The sequence below is a fragment of the Alligator sinensis genome, unplaced genomic scaffold (genome assembly GCF_000455745.1).
Source record: "Alligator sinensis unplaced genomic scaffold, ASM45574v1 scaffold544_1, whole genome shotgun sequence".
In the NCBI taxonomy this organism is placed as follows: Eukaryota; Metazoa; Chordata; order Crocodylia; family Alligatoridae; genus Alligator; species Alligator sinensis.
Window position 1 is genome coordinate 2,078,443 of NW_005841937.1, and position 11,153 is coordinate 2,089,595.

Consider the following 11,153-nt stretch of genomic DNA (forward strand, 5'->3'; position numbering starts at 1 on the left):
CTTTGGCATTCATACTCAACCCACACAGAGAAATACGTAAGAAGGGAATCTTCTTTCATAAAAAATGTGTGCGTCAAACCCACCTTTTTGATGTCTGTATGAATGTTCATTCAGAAACCTGAAATGCTCTTGTATATACATGTGATCAGGTAAAAGTATGTTCCTCGGTAGATGGATCATAGCTGTATGGGCACAGGATAAAAGATTTGGTTTCATCAGGGTAGGTGTGGCACAGTGCAAAGGTTCTGCTTCAGGCTTTTCTTCATTCATTGTTCTTTGTTGATTCCAGTGGAATTCATCACACAAATATAGTGGCTCATATATCTAAATGTCTGCAAAGTCTGGCCCTTGGGAGGTAAATACCATGCATAATGATACTATGGAGCAGAAAGGCTGTAAAGCAAAAGTGCCAAATAAAAATATGCAAGAATGAGAAACATTAAGGAGACCTGGAAATTTGGTATATATCTCCTTGTATCTATTTTGATAAATCAGTGTTTTCTTTTTATAATATCCAGCGGCAAACTGCTATGATCCATTTGCTCAGGAATATCCTTTTCATCTTGTGAACATAGCTGCTGTAATTTTTTTAATCTGTTACCAATTATTGATAGCCACCCACCCACCTTCCTGATATCTAAGCCAGTTTTCCATTCCTACGTAAATGCAAAAAAACTGAATAGTTTAGTATGAGTAATGTTTTGCTGAATATGTAAAAATAGATGTTTATAATTATAATTTAATATGTAAACTTTAGGGAGAGAGAAGATTCTTATGGCAATAGAAGGGGACAAAGTTCAAGTCTGTCTTTTAACTTCCTGTGTCAGCTAGAACAATTACCTAGACCAAGTTATCTACAATGTCACCAAGAACAAGTTACAAGCCCCGTCCTCCCTCTTCACCACCACCCCTCCCCCCACAAGCAATAAGGCATAATGATTTTTCTGTGTATTATGATGATAAAACTCAATTTCAAAGGTAATGCATAAGGTTTAGGTTATTTTATACTCAAACTCTACTATGCTACATACATACAACAGGCCCTATATCCACGTATATGTGTGCGTGTATTCCATGTTATAGTAGGACTGAAATTTTGTTGTAGCCGTGATGGGCCAGGAAATGTATGAGAGATGAGGTTTTAGGATTTCTTGTGATATCTTCTATTGAATCAACTGTATAGCTGGGGGAGTTGTTGAACAAGCTTTCAGGCATCAAGCAACCTCAGGAAGAGCAACCTGAGGATGCCCAAAAGTTTGCCCAACAGCTCTCCCAACAAAACAGCTAGTCCAAAACATATCACAAGAAATCCGTACCTCTTATGCATGTATATATACTAGGGCTGTCAATTAATCGGCATTAATTTTTACAATAAATGCATTAATTGGTTCTTGTGTTAAATTTTTTAATGCATTAATCATGCATGTGGTTTTGGAGCCTGTGCCTGTGCCTCTGCTGCCATCACTGCTGCCTCCAGGCTGCCTAGCAGGGCAGTGGTGGCAATGCAGAGAAACCACAGGGCAGTCCAGGCACAGGCTTCAGGCCACTGCAGTAGGAAGGTGAGGGGCCGGGAGAGGGTGCACACAGACACACAAATGAGCAGCAGCTGAAACATGCATGTGGCCAGGAACTCAGCCTGGCAGCTTGTAGACCAGCACCAAGCAGGTAAGTCTGTGGTGGGGAAGGAGTGGGGGGAGAGGGAAAGGGAAGCAGGGCAGATTGAGGCCCCTACAGTGAGGGAGAGAGTGGGGCAGGGGCAAATGGGGCCCTGAGGCCAAGGCAGGTCATGGGACGGAGCAGCGGGTGGCTCGTCCAGGGGTGTGGGAGGGGTGCAGCTCCCAGCTGCTGTGTGCATCCCTGAAGGAGACATGGGAGCATTTGTTCTCTGGATTTGTGTGTGGGGCAGAGGCAGGCTGCCCACTGCAGGCTGGTGCTCTGAGCCCCGCTGCTTTTGCCCTGGGAGCTGCATGACACCATGTTGTGCTTCCTGCCACCGGGAAGGCAGGGTATGTGTGGCATGGCCAATGTGCAGCTCCCAGGACAAAGGCAGCAGGGCACAGAGCCCCAGCCTGCAGTAGGAAGCCCACCACTACCCCATGGACAAATCTCAGGGGTGGGGAGCCATATGACTCCTGGTGCCCCTGGACAAGCCACCCACGGCTCCATCCTGCTCCCCACCCAGGCCCCAAGGCCCCGTTCACCCCTGCCCCACTCACTCCCTCACCATGGAGGCCTCAATCTGTCCCCCTCCCCCTTCCCCATCATGGACTTACCTGCTGGGAACTGCTCTACATGTCACTGGGCTGCATGCCTATAGGGTTACCATATTTTGTTTAAAAAAAAAGAGGACACTTGTGGTGAGGAAGGAGCAGTAATATGCCCATGCCCTGCCCCTGCCCTCACTCCTAAGCCACAGCCCCCCTGCCCCAGCCCTGCTACTGCCCCTCACTCCTGACCCACACTACCCACGTCCTGCCAGGGCATGCGGGGACCCCCACCTCCCTGGGCTCCAACCTCCCCAAAACAAACCCACAGCCCTCCATACCTTCACAAATTCCCCCCACACACATACCCCATAACCAATCAAAGTACCTGCATAATTTTGCATAATTTTGAGTTTTTAGCTGATTAAAATCATGATTCATTGCAACTATTTTTTTTTAATTACACAACTAATTGTGATCAATTTTTTAAATCATTTGACATCCCTAAATACACATGATATAAGCACTATAACTATATCTATGGAAGTCTTGATTTAACCTCTTTCCTCCATATGCAATTTATACTAATTTAGATCTCCTGGTAGACTTGAAGATTGGGTTTAAGTAGATATCAGTGGGAAAAGAGTGATAGGAAAAAAGTTTACAAACACTGGAAAATTTTTCACAATAAAACTCACACATTTTGTCCAGTTCTAGGCAAAAGGAGCATCAGTAAGTAGAAGAGAGTCTAAGTTAAGGTAATTTGTTTAACTCATAACCCCTGACACAGCACTTTTGAGTTTAGTCCTTGGTTTGTATGGATAAAATGTCTATCTAGTTTACCTGTGCAAATCAAAAACCATGGGCATGAGTATTCTATCTGCCCAATATATGGACTGGCCACATGGCCAGCAGTCTGAGCTTTTTTCAAATTAGAAAATGATTATGCATGTTTTCCATGCATTCCTTGAACCCCTAAACACCCTTTAAAGTCGCTGAGACTCTATGTTCTTATACAATATAGTGAAGATGAAAAGTAAGATGTTTCTCATAGGGCTTCAAAGACTTAGGTGGAATACAATAAGATCTGTGCCCCAAGAGTCTAGGAAATGTATCACGACAATAATCAATGACAAACTAGTATAGGGCAGTGATCAGGGTTTGAAGGAGATTCTTAAAGTCCATAGCACAACTAGGGCAAGGCAAAGGGGAGAGGAACTCACCCTGGGCACTGATTAGCAAGAAGAGCTTCCTCTCCCCCCTCCCCACCTCTCCCTCCCTCCATCTCTGCTCTTGCCCTCAGTGCCTTTGCAGCAGCAGGGGAAACCCTGTGCTGCCTCTGCCTAACCACAGAAGTTGGGCAGTGCAGTCTTGCACTGAACAATGTATTTGGGGGCTGAGGAGCAAGTTCCTCCTCCCACACCCTGGGATCTCATTGAGTGCCTTGTGCTACTGCTTAAAGTCCAGCTGATTCATGCTGAAGATCCATATTCTCTTTCTTTCTCAACCCTCAATTACATTCTCTCATGAAGAAAACTTAGTTTACATAAACGGGAACAAAACTAAGGGAATTTGTATAATACCCTTCCAGAAAGGAGTCACAAAGTGCCCTGGGGTTAGAATTGGTCACTGTGCTGCATGTGATTTGTATTTTTCCCCTCAAACAGATAAAAAAAAAAATCACAGGCATTCAACAAGACAATACCTTGGCCAACTGATTTTTCTAAAAAGATGCACAGTGCCATAGAGGAAGTATAAGATACATTTTTGTTATAGTTATAGCTTTTGCACTATTCCTCAGCAAAGGATTTCCCCCTATCTCAAATAGAAACTGGTCCCTAATTTACACAAACTGACATTCAGTGACCCATTCTTTTACTACTGAAAAATATTTATTTCTAAAAAGTTTTCTCATTTTGAAAAACCTCTCTCTCTCCTTATATCCAACATGCAAACCCAGCCCAAAAATTTTAAGTGACCTGCACTGCAAATTCTTGGACCTTGTCATAATTGTCAGTTTGGTTACCGAATACCAAATAAATATGCAACCTAGTAAAAAAGCCGTTTCCTTAAAATGAACCAGCAAACAAACAATTTTCAGTCCTTGACTTCCCTACATTTGAAACAATAGAGCTTGTCCTTCCAACCATGAATAAAACCACAACATACTGCAAAGATAAATACCTGAAATGTATGCAGTTGCTTATGGGGGAGGGGAGGAGGGAAACCAATTCTGCAGTATTTCAAGTGAAATTTCATATGTAATTCAAGTGAATTACATATGAAAGGATGTGGGGTGAGTGCTATATTTCTTTTCTGTTCTCTTTCCTCAGAATCTCTATTTACATTTTGCTATTGGAAAGAGACCACATTTGGGGTTTGGATGTTCCAAACAGCAACGTCTTGTTTGAGGCTAGGTATATTAGGTGAATTGCTAATTCTACTTTATGCTGTTCTCTGTGGTGCTTCTTCTGTTTCATGGTTCTTTTTATTTGTTGGGTTCTAGCACTAGTTTTTCCTCATTACTGTGAATTTCAAGGAACTCTTTTTTGTGATGAATTCTGATCCCATTGTTCAAACTGTGACATTTTCCCTTGGCTTACTATAGTTCTGTTTTAGGTTTCCTTAGGTAATAAGTCATTCTGGAAGTGGTGGTTTCCATGTGAAAATAGATGTGTGTCATCACAGTCATCTCTTCTTTCACCTTGTTGTTAATTTCTTACATAACTGCTTAGGGTTGCTCTCTTTCAAACACATCCTTTTCTTCCTGATGGAGTCATAAATGAAGGTGTCTCTGTTCCTCATTCCCCTTCAGGTGGCTCATATGAAGTTTAATCATGTCTGTACTCAGCTCCAGCTGCCCTGCCCTGACTTTTTCTTTCCTGATTGCAGAAAAGAAAAAAAAATTCTCTCCTTTCCCACTGCCTGTTGGAGACAATTTAGCATTTCATCGGAGAGAAAAAAAGTATAACCCAGGGCTGTCAAACATATATCCTGTGGGCTGGATTCAGCCCATGGAGCTGTATGATCCAGCCTGTGGGTCATTGGACATACCCCAGGGAGAGCCTGCCCCCACACTGCATGCAAAATATGGCCTAGACATGGTGCAACACAAGCTGCATACAGCACAAAAGGCCAGTATGGGGCACAACCCTATATATGCCACATGGTTGATACATTTTGGCACTCAAACCAGGCCAGTGAAACTTATCTGGCCCTCACGGGTGAATGAGTTTGCCCCTGATGTCACCCAGCACTTTTTTTTCCCCCCTCAGATCTACATTCTTATTTCTCCATATGCTTTCTGTCTCCTCCCATCCCACAAGGTGGATTCAGTTTTGTCATCCCTTTCCTCCCCCATTCACTTTTACACTATTGAACATGGCTTCAGGGTATTTTTATGTTGCATATCTGTGAGTGTCATTGCTACCCAAGAAGGCCCAACTGGCCAATCAAAATTCTTTTGGATGTTCAACATCTTTATCTGGGCTCTTCACATCTCTGCAGACAAAGTGTCTTCTCACTCAAGCACTTCCCCCAACTAACAGGAACTGGCTGCGTAAGAGAAAATGTATGGCACGTTCATTCCATCATTTCAGCAACCCAGGAAGTTCACATGTTGTCTGTACCCTGGGGAACATCCCCTTAATACTCTTCCCTTACAGGCAAGCTATTGCAAAAGAAAACGCTGTTTACCTTCAGGGAACATGAAGTTCTTTTGCTGAGGACGCTCCCTTGGGCAACAGACTTCTCATGGAATTGTGAAGCCATGGTCTTCTCTATCAGATTTCTTATTTCATCATCAAGCTCTATGCTTTCACACCTGGGTAGAAGGAAATAATAATATTTAGCTCCAAACCTCACAAACAAGAACTTGGAGAGTTGGGAAAAGTTCATGTTTATCGCCTTCGTTACATGGCAAAATACATGAAATGGCCAAGTATTTTCCTGTCACCTCCAGTCTCCATCACCCTGGCATACTGTCACAGAAAACCAAAACCCAGCTCTGGAATTTCAGAATCACAAATAGAACAGATTAACTGTACTGAAAAAGATTTTTTTTTTTCTAAAATTTTTTTCTAAATGCTTTTTTTTTCTAAACCTGTTTCCTGGAATATCGGTACCCATATTAACTTTTTTTTCACCTTCATATAAAATATTTTGTGGCTTTTTTACATTATTTCACAAACTCTAGGTAGAACATTACAGTCACTCCTCACTTAATGACCGAGTTCCGTTCCTGCGACTAGGTCGTTAAGCGAATTGGTCGATAAGCGAGGAGCCGCCCCTTGATACTGCGTGCCTTGGCTTGAGACGCCGCGCTGCCGTTTCCACGACCAAAGTTCTCGCACTTATGACCAGTTCTCGCTGGTCGTAAGTCCACGCAGTCGTTAAACAGGTAGGTCGTTAAGTGAGGAGTACCTGTAACATAAATATTTTAAATGGCTAGGAAAATTGTTTATCCAAAATCATGCTTTCAGTCAATACACATTTTTAAATAAGTTTGACAATGTTTTGATAGCTAGATAGCTAGATCTATCTATCTATCTATCTATCTATCTATCAAAACACTGTCAAACTTATTTAAAATGTCTATTGACTGAAAACATCTATATCTATAGATATAGATATTTTAATCATTTTTTCAATGTCAATTTTCAAAAAGAACATTCTCCTTTTCTGTTTTTTAAAATAAAAAGAAGTTTTCCTTACTGAACCTTGTGTTTATTTATAGAAAAATACTTCCATTTTAAGGATTCTTGTTTCACAATAGCAAGAAGTGTTCAGAGATTTTGGGTGGTCAACCCAAGGTACGTTAAAAGGATTTAATTTTCAGAGAATGGGTGCCCAACACTTCTGAAATTCAGATTTCTTTAAATGTGAAAATCACATACTCAGAACCAATAAGTTTTCAAAATTGAGGACTTCATCTTCACTATCTTATCTTGACTCCAAACAGAAGTTAACCAAAGGAAAAAGATACCCCTTCCAGCAGAGATCAGTTCAAGAGGCATAGCTTTAAAATAAATTGGAAATGCAAATGACATGAGCAAAATGATGCAGCAGTATAGCGCAAGGTTTAAGATCCAAACTTAATACCTTCACTATCTCAGGGATGCTCAAGATGGAAAAATATTTAATCTGTGAGTTTTCTTTATTTCAGTTTATATAAAAACTCCAAACTTTTAAGAGCAAATTATCTAATAAAATATATCAGTCTTTCACATTAAAATAAAGGGAAGGTGGATTTTGGACAGATACAAAGATAAAGTTCTTTTAACTTTGCACTTTTACAGCTGGGGACTAAAAGAAAAATATTTCTTCCTTCCCCAGAGAATGGGTAAACCTCAGAAGTTTTGATTTAGTAGGTTGTCCTGTAATCAAAATCTGACATTGGGAATTAGACATCTTTAAGTTCTAACCCCAGAATTACTATTAGCTCACATTGTGTCATTAACTAAATGCATGAACTGGAAGAGTAGCAAAATTTTTGCGTAAATTCCTGTAACTGGTAATTTTCAGCATTTTTGACAGTGAAATATTCACTCACTCAAAACTAAATTGTCACTCAGGTTAGGCAAGATTCAATTACAACAACAGGATCAAACTTAAGGTCTGGTATTTTGGGATGCTCTGTACTAAAAATCAGAAACTATTCCACTGCAAATGAGATTCCTCTTCCTATTCCCCCATGGGATCCTGTATCTTTTCTAGCCCTCGGAAGTTCCAAGATATCAGATTTTCCACTCATAACATTTTGTGTACAGAGACTTTTATAACTCAATTGTTTTTTTTGGTCTGTAAAATAAGCAGATTGGGTAAAAAGAAAATGCAGAGAATCCATCTTAAGAAAGTACTCTTTCTTCATAGCTATTTTTTTTGGCCACGGTTCCCATTAACATGAAAGGGGTAGCAATTTCAACAGTTTTCTTTAGTGCTTACTCATATTATCCACATAATAGGTTGGTAAACTAACAGTCTATAAGCTGTTTAGTATATCCTTGTATAAAAACTGTTCCCATAGCTCCCAATCCCAGTAAGCCTCTGCTTTAAAGCTGACACTGTACTTATGTGCTTGAAAGAGATGCTTTGATGATTCAGAATTCTAATTACCATTGCACTCCATTTTATTTCAATTAAATAGTACTGGGATTAGGGAAGTAATAAAGGTAATTAAATTACATCTTCTAAAACCAATGTAAAATGTTGCTATTTTGCAAACAGCATGTCTGATTCATACCAATTTTTCCTAGTCAACTTTTAATTCATATAGATATTTACTGTACATTTCCTCATATGTAGTCAAAGAAACTGAATGCTCGTACAGAGTTTAGAAAAAAGTTTGAAGGGGGAACTTGATTGTACTATAGTGAGGAATTTTGTAGGGGTCATTGTTGTGAAACTGGTTTCCTCCCAAGGTATGGGAGGAATGCCTAATACTTGGTTCCTCCCAAGGCATGTCAATAAAATATAAAAAGGGCTGTGTTTACCTGCAGTTGCATTCAGAGTCATCAGTTCATCAACAATTACTGTTTCCAAAATTTCCACTGACATTTGTTGTGTAAGGGCTAAAAACAAGTTTAAGGACTGACAGGGCCTATGAGAAGTGGAAATGGGGGTACAGTTGTGCTGGGCCTCCAATCTCAGGAACCTCCCCCCCCCCAACCTTACTAGAATTGTCTTTCTTAAGAGACATTAAATATAATGAGTAAAATAATAATTGAAAGTACCATGTATATAAAGTCAAAATATGACCTCTAGAAATGTATTTAAAAGCTTATGAATTCAGCTTTTCATTAAAATAGAATTCCTCTATTTCCTGTTGCCAAAGGGAGTGGTGCTGCCCCTCCTACTACCCGAAGAACAGGTAGTTTTAAAATCGGAACGCCAACAATTCCACTTTCAACCCTTCTGAAAGGTTCTAGTTTCCTTCTCAATGCAAAAAAATAAAAAGATAAGGAAGAAAATGAGAGAATAAAAATGCCATTGGACAGAGCTAACATAAAACAAATGTAAGGTAATGGGGAGAGAGGAGATAGTGCTTTCATTGACTTTTGAGTGTAGTTATTTAGTTGTAACAAATCATCTTCAGTTTAAGAAGAGAATATCCTACAGCACGGAAATGTCTATCCCATTGCAATGGCTTAGAACTTGTGTCATTTTTGGATGGATGCCATGCAACTGAAAGAAACCACAGCATATGACTTACAGATTATGTTTTATTTGGTTCACCAGTATGGGCAAGTATTGCAAATTCCTAAAGAAATGAATTGCAGAGAATGGACAGGATACCTAATTCATTAACTGCCATGCCATGTTTTCCATGGGCATCTTTTGTAGTCTGCACAGAAATGGTAATGTGCCGCTGTAACAGGGAGCCAGTGGCCCTGTTACGGAAGAGAGTAAAGAGAAACTTACCAGATATCATGGGACCAGCTGGCAAGATGATGTCATATTGCCAGTGCCAGGAGTGTTCACAGCATTGGAGACCAGCACAGCTGTTAAAGTGTCAATTAACAAGCCCCTATAAGAGGTGCTAGACTTGATTAATAATTTCCCCGGAAAGGGAGAGGAGCCGGAGCCGAGAGTAAGTTGCAGCAATGGAGCCAGTTTCCTGTGCGGAGGCACAGGAGTGACACGGGCAGCATGCCCGAAGGAAAACAGAAGCCAGGAAGTCTGTTACACCAGGAGTGAACCTCACTGGAAACTCTGTGGGACCAGGTACTCCTGCTTAGTTAGAGACTTAGTTCATTCATCAGGAATGAACGTTTGTGGATTGACTATATTACCTGACCAGGCTGGAAGCAGGATCTCTCCAGGCAGAGAGAAGGAGTGAATTAACAAGCCTACAGCTGGCCAATTAACAATTTGATTTGTGGTTTGTTTATCTCTGCTTTCTGAGACAGAGAGAAGGGGGGAGGAAGTAAACACTGAGTCCTGGGTAAGGACCTCAGCCTTCCCAGAAGCTTGTTTCAATGCATAACAGAGTTACCTCTGGGGGAGGTAGTTTGTCAGCTTCCCCAGCACTCTGGACATTAGTAAAAAAAATCAGAGGCCACCCACCTGCAAGTACTAACTTTAATTCCCATCAAAGTCATGGCAGGAAAGAAAAATGCAGGGGAGCAGGGGAGGCTAGGCTCTGCCAAAGTGCGCTGTCTTTCTGACTCGATTTAGGACATATGTTCACAGTTGCATTTATGATTTTAGGCACTGAAGAAAGTTGTCTAATGATTTGCTATTGCACATGAAGACATGGGGTGCTAACAGAAGTGACATCTGTTACACAATCAGCCCCCTAAAAGTGTTCTACTGCCATGCCATTATTGACGACGTGTAGGGGGTGCACACAGGTGTACGTGCATGGGCACCCCCGAGCTTGGTGGTGCACCCCCTGAAAAAAGCACCACTGATGCTGCTGGCAGCACCTGCAGCCGGTCACTGCTTGCCAGCGCCCCCTCTGCCAACACCACCAGGGTCATCTGTGGGTGGTCCCCAAACACCGCTGGCCACTGCCAATGCTGTCTGCAAGTGGTTGCTGACCACTGGTCGGCGCTCACCACCCCCACCACCAACAACACCTGTGAGAGCTCCCCACTTGCCACCGCCATGCTCCCACTGGCAGGCACCTCCGCAGGCAGTTTCCATGCCCCCCAGCCTCCGGGGGGGGGAGGGCTTATACATGCCATGATACAAGTGAATGGCTGCAGAGTGCTTTAAAAGTGGTCGTTCACAAAACAAATTAATCCTTATCTAATTAGTTACAGATAAAGGCACTCCAAAGTGGAGCGCCTTGGGGAATTTGTGTTCCCTAGGATCAGTTTGTCAGCATGACAAAAAAAATCCTTGCTTGGGTAACAAAATCCGATTTATCCTACTGTAATGTTGTGGCAGAGCACAGGGTGTCTCTGCCACTTTAAGGGCCTGGAGCTGGCAGCCTCCAGGTGCCTG

General features: G+C 41.7%; 1 protein-coding gene across 3 annotated transcripts in view; it reads right to left on the reverse strand.

The window, feature by feature from the left end:
- TNIP3 (TNFAIP3 interacting protein 3) overlaps positions 1–11,153 on the reverse strand; it is a 149,511-nt gene that overhangs the window by 56,335 nt on the left and 82,023 nt on the right. For 2 of the 3 annotated variants that reach the window (XM_025199141.1, XM_006019735.3), the window contains exon 4: positions 5,901–6,027. In XM_025199141.1, the coding sequence (XP_025054926.1) occupies positions 5,901–6,027 (127 nt within the window). Of the gene's footprint in view, positions 1–83; positions 150–5,900; positions 6,028–11,153 lie in introns of those variants that run through there. The other variant, XM_006019736.3, reaches the window with a different exon arrangement.